At 43.4% G+C, this 16533-nt stretch overlaps 1 protein-coding gene across 3 annotated transcripts in view; it reads right to left on the reverse strand.

Moving 5' to 3' along the window:
- The window catches only part of UGGT2 (UDP-glucose glycoprotein glucosyltransferase 2), a 379277-nt gene that overhangs the window by 354257 nt on the left and 8487 nt on the right, over nucleotides 1-16533 (reverse strand). For all 3 annotated transcript variants that reach the window (XM_068267932.1, XM_068267930.1, XM_068267931.1), the window contains exons 4-6: nucleotides 10918-11030; nucleotides 10658-10832; nucleotides 6434-6530 (exon numbers count right to left, since the gene is read on the reverse strand). In XM_068267932.1, the coding sequence (XP_068124033.1) occupies nucleotides 6434-6530; nucleotides 10658-10832; nucleotides 10918-11030 (385 nt within the window). The remainder of the gene's footprint in view (nucleotides 1-6433; nucleotides 6531-10657; nucleotides 10833-10917; nucleotides 11031-16533) is intronic.

Below are 16533 nucleotides of genomic sequence, written 5' to 3' on the forward strand. Positions count from 1 at the left end.
TTGTAAAGTTAGCCCATGGTGGGCTTAAGTTGATTTTATGAATCCACAGGCATATTGCACTTTCTATTTTTATGTGGAAATCCATGAACACATGTGTATGTGCATACTTATGCATGCAGGAACTATTTATTATTAATACATATATAAATATATGTGTGTGTGTATACCCATGCAATGCAGGAACTAAGTGCGCATGCATCGGATATACGCAGGCAATTACATGCATAGCAGGTGGATACAGGCGATGTCTTATCACTTTCCTCCAGGGCTGTCGAGTCAGTACAAAAATCCTCCGACTCCTCAGTTTATGAAACCACGACTCCAACTCCGGGTACCCTAAATAGCCCCGACTCCTCGACTCAGACTCCTTAGTCTAATACTTAACAGGGCTGTGGATTCTGTACAAAAATCATCCGACTCCCGACTCCGGGTGCCCAAAATTGCCCTGACTCCAACTCCACAGCCCTGCTTTCCTCCTTACATATTTTAAATGCAATTATTTTTTAGCATCATGTTTGCCATTACGTGATGATTCTTATTATATTTTTTTTATTGTTTATTACTTATTCTATACTTATCTCAAAGATATTCTGTCCACAGAGTGTATGTATTGAGCATTGCACATTTGTTAATTTTAGGCACTCTTATTGGCCTGAGGAAGTGGGCTTAGACCCGTGAAACGCGTTGCCTGTGCAAAAATAAAATTCTCCTTTTTCCTATGAGAATGCCCTTATTGTGATAAGCCACCTCATTTATCATTTTTACTGTTGTTTTTAACTCAGTTTTATAAACCCCTGGGCGCTTCTTCACCCTCGTTAATAGCAGGGCTGTGGAGTCGGTACAAAAATCATCCGACTGCAACTCCAGGTACCCAAAATTGCTTTGACTCCGACTCCACAGCCCTGGTAAATAGTGATGGATACAAGACTAAAAAAAAAAAATGCACCTTTATTTCCAAATAAAATATTGGCACCATACATTGTATTAGGGACATAATGTAAACTGTGTAATAACCGGGACAAATGGGCAAATAAAATGTGGGTTTTAATTATGGTAGCATGTATTATTTAAAAACTATACTGGCCAAAAACTGAGAAAGAATAACTTTTTTCAATTTTTTCCTATTATTCCCGTTAAAATGCATTTAGAAAAAAATAATTCTTAGCATAACGTACCACCTAAAGAAAGCCTAATTGGAGGTTAAAAAAAATAAAAAAAAAAAAATAGATAGATCATTTTGTTGTGATGAGTAGCGATAAAAGTTATTGGCAAATGAATGGAAGGAACGGTGAAAGGTGAAAATTGCTCTGGTGCTCAAGAGGAAAAACCACTCAGTGGTGAAGTGGTTAAATTGCAGCCAATCAGCAGAAGAACATTCTAAATTAAAAGTGGCAACCGCCCTTTAGTTCTGTGAACAAAAGGCAAGACTAAATAAATTAAAAATAGACAAGGCACCTGGCCCGGATGGCATGCATCCTCGGGTCCTAAGGGAATTAAGTTCAGTTATAGATAAACCCCTTTATCTTATCTTTTGTGACTCTCAACTGGCAGAGTCCCAGTGGATTGGCGTACAGCCCAAGTTTTCCCATTATTTAAGAAGGGCAAAAAATCAGATCCAGGAAATTATAGACCTGTAAGCTTAACATCAGTTGTATGCAAACTACTTGAGGGGTTACTAAGAGATACTATACATGACTTCATAGTAGAAAATAATCTGATTTCTCAGCATCAACATGGGTTTACTAAAGACAGGTCCTGTTTGACTAACATGCTCAGCTTTTATGAGGTAGTGAATGCTAATATGGATATTGGGAATGCTGTAGATGTGATATACCGTACTTGGACTTTGCAAAGGCCTTCGACACTGTTCCACACAAAAGTCTGGTGCAAAAGTTGAGGATGCAAGGACTGGGGAAGAGTCTGTGTGCATGATAGGGAACTGGCTAATGGACAGAAAACAAAGAGTTGTGGTCAATGGGTCGTACTCAAAATGGGAGACTGTTAGCAGTGGGGTACCACAGGGGTCTGTTCTGGGTCCAGTGCTCTTCAATTTATTTATTAATGACCTAGTAGATGCAGTAGTGAGCAATGTTGCTATTTTTGCAGATGATACAAAATTGTGCAGAATCATCAACTCTCAGGAAGATAGTGTCATATTGCAACAGGATCTGGATAGGATGGCTATATGGGCACATACATGGCAGATGAAATTCAATGTTGAAAAATGTAAAGTCATGCATTTTGGTCGTACCAATGGTCTAGCATCATACAAATTAAATGGGATCCAGTTGGGGACATCAAACTTGGAGAAGGACTTAGGAGTACTCATCGACAACAAGTTAAATAATCGTACTCAATGCCAAGCCGCTGCAGCTAAAGCTAACAAAATTTTGGGATGCATTAAAAGGGAAATAAAAACTTGAGATGCTAGCATAATATTGTCCCTGTTTAACTCTCTAGTAAGGCCACATCTGGAATATGGAATTCAGTTCTGGGCACCACATTACAAAAAAAGATATTGCAGTTTTAGAGCAGGTGCAGAGACGAGCAACAAAATTGATACGTGGGATGGAAGGTCTCACTTACCAAGAAAGGTTAGATAAACCGGGTTTATTTAGTCTAGAGAAAAGACGCCTTAGAGGGGATCTAATTAACATGTATAAATACATCAGAGGGCAATATAATAGCTTGGCGGATGCGCTTTTTGTCCCTAGGCCTTCTCAAAGGACTAGAGGACATGATCTGCGCATGGAGGAAAAACGTTTTAGCCATTTATTTAGGAAAGGGTTCTTTACAGTAAGAGTGATTAAGATGTGGAATGCATTGCCATTGTTCCTTATATTTGCCTCTGAAGAAGCTTTCTTAGCGAAACAGCTGTCAGGCATCCCCTCACCCCCACTGTGTACCCCGCTGTCTGTCACACCGTGGATTAAAGGTACCTCATTTTGCTATCACAGTGCCTCGATTTTCTTTTTCTCCGCATGCAATGTATGTTTCTGAGAGCACGTTTTAGCATACTGTACAGGATCCGGTGCACCCAATGTTTTCAGCCCACATCTAGTGCCAGTCTCCTCCTCTCCATATTGCATTGCCACGGGAAGTCGTTATGGCAAACTCTATACCTGCATTTAAAGGGGGCTTAGATGCTTTCCTTGCGTTGAAAGACATCCATGGCTACAATTACTAGGTAATGCCTAATGATGTTGATCCAGGAATTTTATCTGATTGCCATCTGGAGTCGGGAAGGAATTTTTCCCTTTTGGGGCTAATTGGACCATGCCTTATAAGGGTTTTTTCGCCTTCCTCTGGATCAGCAGGGATATGTGAGGGAGCAGGCTGGTATTCTACTTTATACTGGTTGAACTCAATGGACGTATGTCTTTTTTCAACCAAAATAACTATGTAACTATGTTCACAATGACACAGCCCTACTTTTAAACATTAAAGGATAAATGAAATAACACGTGACATCATGAGATAAACATAGTACTAGAAGTCACTTTCTGTTTTCTGGTACAGCAAGTGTTGAACTAGTATCTATATATAAATAATAGTATTTAAAAAAATCCTGTTATCTATGCATATGAGCCAATCAAAAAAAGGTCAAATTTAGCATGACGTCCTGAAAAGTAATAGGAGGCAAAACACTATTATCTGGCTGAGGAAACAATGCTGATAAGGTTTAAATGCTGTTCAAAGTGTCATTACTTCTTTTTGTTTTGCAACTGAGTAAAGCAGATTTTTACATCAGACTTGTCATAGCCACAGTTTAGAATTCAGTCTTAAATATTCAGATCTTAAACTGAAAATAAAAATATGAAACTCTGTTCTGCATTACTAATGTTCTATTTATTGTTAGTACTACACATACAATAGGTTTATTTTTAGTTCTGGCTTGCTTTAAAGGAGTCAGCAGGCAAATAATAGTAAATCCGATTTACTTACCTGGGGCTTTCTCCACCCCCTTGCAGCTGTCTGTCCCATGCTGAAAGCTCCGTTCACAGCCGCCAGCCCGGGGTCCCCGCTCGGTGCAGAGGACGACCTCAAGGTCGTCCTTACTGCCCATGCCTGAAGCGCCGCTGTCAATCAAGCCCACGTTATCCGCAGCGGGGACCCCGGGCCGGCAGCTGCGAATGGAGCTGTCAGCATGGGACAGACAGCTGCAAGGGGCTGGAGAAAGCCCAGGTAAGTAAATCGGCTTTACTTTTATTTGCCTGATGACTCCTTTAAGTAAATATATTTTGCTAAACTTACAACCTGCCTACAACTTTACAGCAGAAAATAGTAAAGAAATAAAGTATTTAAAGAAGCACTATGGCATAAAAATGTAAAACCAGAGCCGGGACAAAGTCCTCCAGCACCCAAGGATGAGGCACCAAAGTGCGCCCCCCCATCCCTCCCACCACAGCCGTCACACACTGATTGCTATTAGACGGTGCCCCAGGGTCCCCAACACCTTAACCTCTAGTTATCTGTCTTGCAGTCACTTCTATGTATCCCCTTTTCTTATTTCTCTCTACTTCAAACACAATAGGGGAATGATAGGTGAGTGAGTTGTGCACCCCCTCCTACACTGCGCCCTGAGGCTGGAGCCTCTCTCGCCTCTGCCTCGGCCCTGTGTAAAATATATATGCACCCATACATATAAGATGCACATTTGTTCCTATGTAGCAGTCATTTACACTAGGTATTAATCTGACAGCTCTGAACCCCTCTTATGACTGGTTTGACTGGACTAGTCCATCTCTACATGGGGGAAATCTCAAAGACATTCCCTGGCAAGTATCTGCCAACTTGTGTGCACACTATTCTGGCAGTGGGACTTCTGTTCAAGTGATTTTGAAAGTAAAGGAGACTTGAAACTCCCCCATGAGGAAATGTGCTAGACCAAAACATGTTTGTAAGAGGTTAGAGCTGTTAGATTAAAATTACATACTTTAATTTATAGCTACATAGGAAGAAAGCCATTCACAGTGCATTTTAAATTTTACTCTGGGACAAATGTGCCTACATCTGTATTTTAAATACATGGTTCATCAAAGTGGACACTTAAATAGCAAAACAATGCTGAGCAAAGCTATCTGCAAAGAATTGTTATGCAATCTTTTTAACTGCCCAACAGCTTCTCCATCACTATGGAACTCCCTACCTCCCCCCATTAGAGTTCTCCCTTCTTTAACATCTTCAAGAAGGCCCTCAAAACTCCCCTTTTCATTCTGGCCTACCGCCCCCCCCTCACTGGTGCTCCAAACACGCAGCTGAACTCTGGTTCCCTACCTTTCGTGTCTCTACCTCTCCCTCTAGATTGTAAGCCTTCGGGCAGGGTCCTCCTCCTTATGTCTCTTACCTGTTCACACACCTCCATTACCGTACACCCATCCTATGGATCTGAGTGAACTCTTGAGTAAACTCGACTTGCCCAATCTCCATGCTCCCATCCAGCGACTGACTAAGCACTCCCTGGTACTCATACTGCGCTGCGTGAACTTGTTTCAATGTATTCCTATATTGTCGTATTGCTGTATGTCACCCCTAAATATTGTCTGCAACCTTAACTAATGTCCAGGAAAAAAAAAAAAATAGTTCATGTTCGCTCAACCCCCCATCAATCGTACCAGTCGGTGCAAGATCAGGTGAGCCAGACTAATCTTGACAAACGAGCAGGGAAGGATCTGCAGACCAGACCAGTGCAAAAGGCTGATAATGTACTGAAAAATTCCACAATACAGTGCAATAAAACCACAGGATAAACTGACGTGTGTCGGGCCTACAATCTGCCCTTAGTCATAGTTCAACTGCGCTGCGTAATATGTTGGTGGCGCTTTATAAATACAATACATACATTAAATAAATATATCTGCCTTTGGCAAACTTAATTATGCTACTGGCAATCTTGATATAAAATCTCTAGAAAAATAAATAAATAAATAAAAAATGTACATGCCATTAGGCATTAGCTGGGTTTTAATATCAGAAATCATGCTGTAAGTGTCCTCTGAGCCATAACTATGCATCACTGCAGTAACATTCCTGCATCTGAAGGCAATGTTGGTGCAGCTTTGTCATCTCACAGAAGAGGAGAAAGATCAGGCAGTGAGAAGTTCATTGTCTCAATAGTTGTCTGAGTTATATGGAGATTAGACGTACCAGAACTCTATAGGAGGGCAGCAATGTTAAGCAATTAAGATGACTGACAGGCAGCAACAATAACTTTGATCCTTGTGACAGTTTCATATCAAGCAGTTACCTGCAGAGCAGCTGTATAGATCACTTTATAATCTCATTGTATTTACTTTACGTAGTGACGGTACATTGTCATCACACTGAGTACATACAAGTCTCACTATTAATCAGTAAAAAAAAATAAAACTGAAACACACCACTAATTTAACTACAATTGAAATTGTTCCAGTGTTAAATTAATCCAGAATACCTTCAACTTGAGTATCATCCATTGCTTTATATTCAGTATTTTTAATAGCAAGTTCTACCCCATAGCCAGATAGGTTTATCTTCCTTGAACTTGGCTTCTGGAATGGAAAAAAGGGAAATGTAATAGGACAAAAATATTAAATAAAAATAATCTTAAAATATAAACGGCACAAAAGTGTTTACCATAAAAATGGGACATGGGAGGTATGTTCCCATCTAAAGGACATGCCTCTGTGTGCCCTCCGTCCCACTGACAGTCCCCCTCAGGGCCGGTGCTATAATAAGGGCAAACAAGGCAATTACCCCAGACCCTGTATAGCCCCCCCCCAGGATGTCCCCCACCCCCTTGAGCCAGGAACCACAAACGGGCCCAGCCGCCTGTCAGAGCAGAGCAATCTGTAACAGGAAGGGTTGTGCCTGATGCTGGACTGCCTTCATCAAGCTGCTCCCATGTCTCTGTGCAGCACTGCATATCACTGGCATGTGTGCAGTCTTCCTCCGTCGCTTTGGCTGCAGCATTTGCCAGACTCCAGGACAGGTTTAAAGTTGCAGAATAAGCTCCACCCCAATGGACTAAGCTCCGCTCCAACAGCTGTGGGGGTGAAGGTCTCAGAGGTGACCTAACGCCCTCTCCCTGCAAATCTCTCTGTGAACCAGTGTCCTGTCCTCAGCATTCTGCACTCTCTCCCCTAGAGATCCCAGTTATCTTGTCTTCCCCCTGCAGACCCCAGCAACCCCTTGTCCTCTTACCCTGTTCCCCCACTCTCTCCCCTGCAAACCCCAGTTATCTCCTCTTCTCTTCCCCCTGCAGATCCCAGCAACCCCCCATTCTCTAGCCTTCTACACCCTCACTCTCTCCCCGTCAGACCCCAGCAACCCCCTGTTCTCTTTCCCCCTGCACCCCCACTCTCTACCCTGCAGACCCCAGCAACCCCCTGTTCTCTCCCCCCGTACACCCACTCTCTCCCCTGCAAACCCCATCAACCCCCTGTTCTCTCCCCCCGTACACACCCTCTCTCCCCTGCAGACCCCCTCAACCTCCTGTTCTCTTCCCCCGTACACCCACTCCCCCCCCCCCCCCTACTGACCACAGCAACCCCCTGCAACACGCCCCCACCCCCCCCCCCGAACCCTCGCTCTCTCACTTGCAGTCCCAAGTAATCTTTCATTCTCCTCCCCTGCATACCCGCATACTGGAGTAACTCCCTGTTCTCTTCCCCTGCACCATCACTCTCTCCCCTGCATACCCCGATAGCACCCTGTTCCCCCCCCCCCCCCCTCCGGCAGACCCCAGAAATCCCGTTCTTTCCTGATTTACCAGCGCCTCCATTCTGTTCTCACCTGGCTGTTACCTTCCTTTGACAGACCCACAGATCAATGCAGCGGTAGTTCTGGAGCTTACTTATTCCAGCGTTGGGCTCTGTTTCACTTCATTTGCAGTCACTATTCCTCTACTGCCATCCTCTTGGTCTGCTGCACATTGCATTCAGGGAAACTTGAACCAAGAAAAAGGAAGAGAAGACCTAGTAGCTGCAGCTGGAGTGCATCACGGACCAGATGCTGGAAAAAGCAAGCTCCAGTACTGCTGCGGCACTGATCGGTTGGGTCTGTTAAACTGAGGTGACAGCCACGGAAGCATGGGATGAGAACCGTGAAAAGAAGTCTAGGCAGGCCCAACAGCTGGCTTGGGTGACATAGGGGAAGAATTTGCCAGTGGGTTGTGTTACGGGGGCCCCCAGGTTAATTTTGCCTCGAGCCCCATTGTAGCTAGAACTGGCTCTGACCCCCCTGTGCTGCACTAGCCCCCCCCTCCTGCATGTGGGGACAAGGAGCTTGTCAGCTGAGTACTAAAGAAAGGATGTCCATAGCAGGAGAGAAATTCCTGCAAACAGACCCCTCCCCCATCTCTAAGAGCCTCTCATTGGCTCTCCTTTGCATTCCAATCTCAGAACACAGCTGCTTCTGCAGCGTTGTGACTCCTAAGGTCACACAAGTGAAACTAAAAAGATTGCAGGAGATAGTAGCAGTGGGGAGAGGCGGCAATGGACACTACCTGGTCCGGCAGGGGAGAGGCGTCAATGGGCACTACCTGACCCAGCCACCCTCCTGGATCAGGTAGTATGCCTTTTTTCTAATTTTACGTCAGGCTCTGGTTCTCTTTCACCAATAAAATGATCTCATTATTAATATGAAATGCTGACAAAGAAGCCTTGTGGTGTGGGTCACATTTAGCAGTAACTGTGGAGAGTAAAAAAATCATTTATGACCTGTCAATTCTCTACAGAGAGTCAATGAGATGCAAAGAATTCCAACTTGCGTGCAGATTTAAGTGAAACTGAATGCACCAGGAAGTGCATGCCATTGGATATAGAGCAACAGCACATCTGCGCACATCAGCCGGTAGGCCTGGAATCAGCAGTCCAGTGAACCAATTCATATGGACAGCTGAAAGGTGACCAGCTTAGTGCAGAACAATGAATAGGGAGGGGGGGAAATAGGGGAAAAGGACACAAGTAAAGGATATTTATGGTAAAATTCAATAACACTGTGTGTTAAAGGTTTGCCTGACATCATGTCAGGAATGATTAGCTTAGGTTTCAGGAGCAACATGTTTAATGACAACTGTCCTTCAACGGCATTAAATTACAAAAGGATTTGCACACTGATACATATCCATAGAATAGGGAATCTGTAATAAAGAAAACTTCCCCTGGAGGGTAGTTACTCTGGAGGGGGAAGCCTCCGGATCCTAATGAGGCTTCCTCCATCCTCCTAAGCCTCAGTGATCCATCCCTGGCCGCTCCTGAACTTCACATGTCAATATTTACCATCTGCACTTCTGTGTAGGTTCAGCAGCAGCTTTCCGATGGGCCTCGCTGGAAATAGCTGAGCCTGGTCGGGGCAGTTCTACTGCGCAGGTGCTGGAAGGGTCCGCTCCGCGCAGTAGTGCAGACCCGATCGGGCATGGCTATTTCTGCCGGAGCTCATTAGAAAGAGGCTGCTGCGCTTGGTAAATATTGCCACACTTGCGCACATCACTGACATTTTTCGGGAGGAGCCAGCGCTGGATCCCTGAGGCTTAGGAGGGCAGGGGAAGCCTCATTAGGATACAGAGCCTTCCCTTTCGCAAGGCAAGTACCCTCCAGGGGCTTTTTTTGTAACACATTCACTTTAAAGTTCAACTAAATTCACAATTTCCTCTGCTCTAAAATATTAGCCACAACATGATAATCTTTATAAGCAAGCAATCTTCTTGTTAACAATTTATACAAATCCTAAAAAACTGAAGATTAGAATTTGGTTTCACTTTGCAGAGAGCACTGAAGGAATCAAGCCTCAGTGCTTACTGTATCGGGAGAGCTGCCTCAGCAGTGCTCCAGCTGTCTATTCACATCCCCTGATCAGAACTAATTGGACACTTTAAACTGGCTGAACAACCACTGAACACAGAGCAGTGGATTTCTTCTGCAACCATATGTTGAATAAAGGCTTTTCATTGTATGTTGTGAAAGAGTTCAGTTTCACTTTAAAGTGGATCCGAGATGAACTTTTACTCATTGCATAATTGTGTTCCTTTCATATAGTTTATAGGGCATTCCTCAAGCCAAATACTTTTTTTGTTTTGTTTTAATACTCGAATTCCCTATAAACTAAACAAGCCTCACCCCACAGCTTTCACAGTGCCTTGGCACCGTAGCAAGGGCTTATGGGACCTCAGTCTGGGCAGGATGAGAAGGAGGTTACTAGCCATTGATTTCAGAGGCAGAGGGGAGGTGGGAGGAGAGCGGACTGAATTTACACACAGGCAAGCTGATAGCATCTCCAGCCCTCAGCCTGTGACAATGTGACAAACAGAACATGGCTACCCTCATTGTATCACAGAAATAAATAATCATACATTTTTGAAGCGGTTTGCAGCTAGATATGCTGTGTAAACTATCTAAACTTTAAATAAGATATATAGACAAGTTACTTGGTATAGTTAGTTTTTCATCTTGGATCCGCTTTAAGCAAGCAAGTGTAAGTGAGTCTATGTACCTGTACAGTTGATAAGCACATTAGTCTCCGGATTAAAAGAAGTGGAAGTGCCTCTGCACGATGCTTATATACACTAGTAAAAATAAATTATATTTCATACTTGCAGAAGGTCATTAAAATTATGTAATTAAATAATAGACACAAATAGCACACATTGCTTTATATACTTAAAGTCAAGCATACATACCTGTACATAATGACGCAGTACATAAACTATCTCTCCCTTTTCTGCTTTTTCGGACAATGTTTTATGGAATGTTGCAAAGGCCTTGGTGCCGACTTCAGCATACAGAATGACCACTGGAGCAGTTTTATTAAGAGAGGGAAAGACGTGGTCTCCTTTATATAAGTACGGTCTCGTCCTGAAAATAAATGATGGCATATTTTCAGCACTGTCTATACCCAGAACACAAGAAACAATACAAGCACTTGATTTGTGGCATTCACCTCTTCTGTGCTTCTTTGAGAAGTTTCTTGAGCTGGCTTGCCTTGCAGGTGTGACTTCCATGGATGGAAACAAACGCATTGCAACCTTCTGGAGGGGACTCATCAGCTGCAATCTGGAATGTTAATAATTACACTTAAACCAGCTGCTTTAATTGCACTGTAGCTTCAAACAACTTGTATTTCTTGATTGAAATCTCACATTTGATTAATTCAGGAGTGCGTTCCTAAGACTAGCATGTGTCACTCATTGCAGGAATGAACAAACAGTGTGTACTTGGAGTAGTCTGAGATAACCCTTTAGCAGACAATTTATTTAGAGGTTTTCAAGTGCTCCAGGCCAATTTATTTTAGCACATTTTGTTTTCTTACTTATATTTCCTTGCTTCTAATTAGTACTGCTGTAATGTGTATTTATGGCCATGTGTCACTAGGGGGCAGTGTGAGACAATAATAGAGGACTTCTACTTTCAGTTTCTAGATTTTCTGTTAACAGAGATAGAGATCAACGCATTCCATGAATTTACAGCACAATCAGTTCTGCTGACTGAGGTCAAAAGCAATGCCCTTATCTCAAATGAGAAGGCCAACTCCTGGTGCAAATGTTTCTTAGTAAATTATGACAGAATAGCATAGAAGCACATAAAGGACACCAGAAGTTAGAGGGATATGGAGGCTGCCATATTTATTGCCTTTTAAACAAAAAAAAACCCTGCTGATCTTTCTGGTATCAGTAGTGCCAGAATCAATCATCTCAAACAACCATGTGGCAAATCCAGTCAAACATCTGATCTGGATCCTTCCTTGTTCAGGGTCTATGGCTACAATTAGGGCACAGGATCAGCAGGACAGGCAAGATGTATTGTTTAACCCTTTGGGGACCGGCTACCTAACCCCCCTTAAGGACCAGGCCCTTCTACATGCGGGCGCATTGGAAGGGGGGGGGGATTTCAGGCAGCTGGACATGGTCCCCCAGTGTGGCCAGTTGTCCCCCGTATTGCCAGCAGCCTTCACTCACCTCCCAGGCTCCGGCGATGAGCAGCTCTAGCCCCTCCGCTCCGCCGGCATCCTCGCTCGCACTGCCGTTAAGTTGCGGCTTGATGGCGTCATCAAGCCGGGGCCAGACACTTACGTCAGAGTGAGCGAGAATGCCGGCCAGAGCGGAGGGGAGCAATGATCGCCGGGGGAGCGTTAGGAAGGCGAGTGGATCCTCTTCTTCCCCTCCTACCATCGCTGCTGTAACAGTGAGCCATACAATCCACTGGCGATCGTAGTGATCACATGATCAGAAGCCAATCGCAATGGCTCCTGATCACTGAGGGGAGATGTCAGCTGTCATATGACAGCTTAATCTCCCCTCTCAGGTGCGCACCGCACAATCGCATCGGGAGCGAAAATAGCAGATGGCGTAAATCCTATGCCGCATCAGGCTTAGACAGCCACAAATGCGGAGTAGGATTTACCTACAGCAGTCCCCAAAAAAAGAAACAAATATGGCAGTGTCCACATCCTTATCAATTTAGGAGTTCTTTAAAGATAACCTGTAATGAGAAAAACCTCCCCTGGGAGGTACTCACCTGGGTTGGGGGAAGCCTCCGGATCCTATTGAGGCTTCCCCATCCTCCTCGGGCCGACGGCAGCGGAAATAAAGCTCCCCGAACAGCGGGGATGTAAATATTTACCTTCCCAGCTCCAGCGCAGGCGCAGTATCGGCTCTCCGCTCGGAGATAGGTGCAAATAGCCGATTGCTGTCGACCCGCTCTACTGCGCCGGCGCAAGTCTCCTACGCAGTAGAGCAGACACGACAGATTGACTATTTTCGCCTATCTCCGTGCGGAGAGCCACAACAGCGTCCCCGCTGGACCCAGGAAAGGTAAATAAATCAGCGCTTATCAGTGCTTGTTGAGGGAGGATTCCAGGGAGCCAGCGCTGGATTACCTGCAGCTACAGGGATAGGGAAGCCTCATTGGGACCCAGAGGCTTCCCCCTCCCGAAATAAGTACCCCCAGGGGAACTCTTTTTTGTTTGTTACAGGTTCTCTTTAAGCAAGCTCATTCAAACTGACATGAGCATATAGAGCAGCAATCCAATTTTTAAAGGTCCCCATGATGTATATGATCTCGATTGTGCAATTTTACGTAATCTATGTAGTAGAAGGGTAAATTAAGTGAATTTACTTTGAATAGATAAATTAGGTAGTCCCTAATAACACATATAAGTGGTAAGATTGTACAATCAAGATTCTATCATTAGTGGGCACCAATATTCAGTTAGCAGTTCAGTATCTCACTGCCTCCAGCATTCCTTGTTCTGCTATTTAAAGGGGTTCTATTGACCTTTTTCAAAACAAAAACTGCCACTTACCTGCACTACAATTAGCCAGACTGTAACATGTTTAAAGCACATACAGCATTTGTTTGGTTGCTGTGTATTATTGCATTTCATTACATTGCATTAACCACTTAAGGACTGCAGTCATAAAACCCCTTAAGGACTAGAAACTCTTTTTTGTATTGAAGTGCAGGAAGCGCAGGATGTCCTCAAATCTTGACCTGGACATGGCAACATGGGCATGTGATGTATTGGGTGCGTAGACCAATAAGACCGCAATACATTCTTTTTGACTAGACCCATGTTAAGGAGAACGCCCCCAAAAATGTTATGTTCGGAAACTTGGAGTAGCTTCCACGGAAAAGGGTGGGCATAGTAGCTTCTTGGATTGGTGGTTGCGTATTGTGTGGCATAACGGTTGGTCTCAGCCACAATTAAAGTGGACCCAAATTAAAAATACAAGATTTCAGAAATAAAATCTATTTTCTAAATTATAATAATAAATAGCAGCCTTTTTTCAGCTGCATGAGGACAAATATAAAATAGTTTACATTTATTGGAGGAACCCCTCCCTTCCTTTCATATTTCCTTTCGCATGATGCGGTCGGCAAGTGGTGAAATTATGCCATCCATAATCCCCAACAATAATTCTAAACGTAAGAGAAATAGGAAGGAAAAGACCAGCAACCCCAGAAATGGCTTTCTGCATTGTTACTATGGAATAGTTAGTCAATGTATCAAACAACACACTTTGATCAGAGTTAATTACAATAGCCTATCTCTACATGGTTTCCTCTGGTATTGATCAACGCTGCCATTTCCAGTGCTGGATAATAAAAGTTTACGTTTCATAACAGATTAATTTTTGCTGAAGTATGTGCATCCAAATATTTAATAAACAGGTTACAACATTCAATCACAAAGGCGCAATAAAACCGAAAGGCTATAGAAACACACTCAGTCATATTTATGATGCGGTGTTGCTCTATAAAACTTCCAACATAGTTTCATGCAAACAGCAGTTCTGGTTTAAGCAATGACGCACTTCAAGTTACAACAAGCCTGAACTCTGTTAGGACATTTTATACATTCTTAGGAGACATGATATGTAACCAACAGAAGAATATTTTCTGCCAACTTCTTCATTTTCTGTGTCTGTAAAGCTTTTTTTGAACTTTCTTTTCTTTTATGGGTGCATGGAGGCAGCCATACTGAATGTCACATTTTCTGTATACCTGCTAAACTTGAAACCCAAGCAAACGTTACACAAATGGTCTCATCCCCAGGCTCTCTCTAAAGTGTTTGTCTATTTCTCTCACCCAAGCCACAAATTTACTTATGGCGGAATGAAACCTATAAATTATGAATTGCTGTTGCCAAGATGATCTTTCTTGAACATAATAGTTGCTATATAGATAAGTTGATTAGCTCCTCCACTCCTACAGCTTATTCTGTATTGTGGAGGAGGGAAGGGGGGGGGGGGTGACTGGGAGGGTCCATCAATAGAGGTTTGCTACTACTGTATAATCCAACACATTGGATCATATGGCAACACCTTAGCACTCTAGATTTCCCTGGCAATAACATGTACCAACGTTCAAATAAAAAAAAGGATTTAGATTTCTGTCTGAAACAATCACAAATGATCATTTTGGCCAAGTAAAATCTAATGTGTGTACTTATCTGTAGGATAGTTATTCCATCAAAAGAGGCTAACCAAATGGATTAGACAAATAAACGAGGGGGGGGGGGGGGGTTGCGGCAGACAATATGTAAACTTAGCACAAATAAATGGGAAGCAAAGAAAAAGCCAAGTAGGGAGAGTTGATATAACATCTGAAACCACTTGCTATGTGGCATGCAAAAAAAAAAAAAAAAAAAAAATATGGAATCGTTCTGAACTTACTGCAACACAATAAAGAGCATGCCTACTCTTGGAGCTACAAACTACAGGTGGCCTTTTGATCTTCGCTCTCCATGGCCTGCAGCTAGTAAAAGCAACTCTCAGCAAGCCTGCAGGGTTCTAACACAGCTTATTTGCTCCTACGGACCCCCGGTGCACTGTTGAGCAGTGTGATGGTCACAAAGAGAAAGAACATTGTCTCCCAGCCTAGGAAGCTCCCAGACTTCTATGCAGCTGCTTCCTTTGGGACTCCCCAAGATGACACCAAGTGGCAGACACGCAGCAAGCTTCCAGCTTCTGCTGCTGTCCTCTTTCTTTAGTTCCAGCTGCAGCACATGAAATCCACTCTCAACCCTTTTACAGCCATCTGCAGAAGCCACTAGTCCTGACACTTCTTCCTCCAGGAGTCTGACAAAATCTAGACCCAAGACTGGCAGTGCTTCTGAGCAGGTCAGAGAAAGCCATGCTGAACTCTCTGATCACCTCCTGCAATTCCCTGTGCATGAACAGGCGATTTCTCAAGCTTTATGATGTCTTTTAAAGGTGCACTACAACCAGATAGTAATCCTGTCAGATCATATGATCCAGACAGCCTCTGAATTGCACACTAGAGTTTCTCATATTGAAAGCAGCTGGCACACAATGAACTGGTTGATGCACATTTAAAGCTAGCTGAGGATGAAGAAGAAAATTGTGGACCCCAAAGATAGAAATTGAAGGAACAATGTGTAGCTCAAGGGCATTCCTGAGACCATCCCAGCACAGGAACTGAAACATTTTATCAGAACGATAATTAAATCAGTGATCCCCGATGCATCTCCACAATATCTTATCACTGATAGGGGCGCACAGATTGCCCAAACCTTCCTTTCTCTCTGATAAAGTAACAAGGGATTTTATCATCAGGCTACACTTATGTCCACATAAAGAAAGGTTTTTTTGGCTCTAACCAGGAAGGGACAGTTGCTGGTGGTCCCTTATAAAGAGATTTTCCTATTTGCGGATCTATCCCAAATGACACTACAGGCCTGGAAGGCTTTAAACATCAATAATTGCAGCTCTTAGAAACAACAAAATCCCTTACCAATGGGGCTTTCCTGCTAAGTTACTCATTTCCAGGCATGGCTCTGTTTTCATTGAGAAAACACTGAAAGAAGGTCTGGACCTCCTTCAGAATTGGAATATCCCCACCTGTGGACTCTGGGGTGCCATCTAAGAAACCCTTGCAGGGCAAAGATTCTGCAGGAAATATAGAATGGTCCTCTGGCAATAACACTCCTGATTCTTTGCCACATCTGTCAAGAATGTTTTATCTTTATTATCAAGTTGTCATTAGGCAATATCAAGTAGCTGTAAGAATTAGAAATATATATGTGCATCTAGTA

Source organism: Hyperolius riggenbachi, chromosome 2, assembly GCF_040937935.1.
Source record: "Hyperolius riggenbachi isolate aHypRig1 chromosome 2, aHypRig1.pri, whole genome shotgun sequence".
NCBI classification, from domain to species: domain Eukaryota; kingdom Metazoa; phylum Chordata; class Amphibia; order Anura; family Hyperoliidae; genus Hyperolius; species Hyperolius riggenbachi.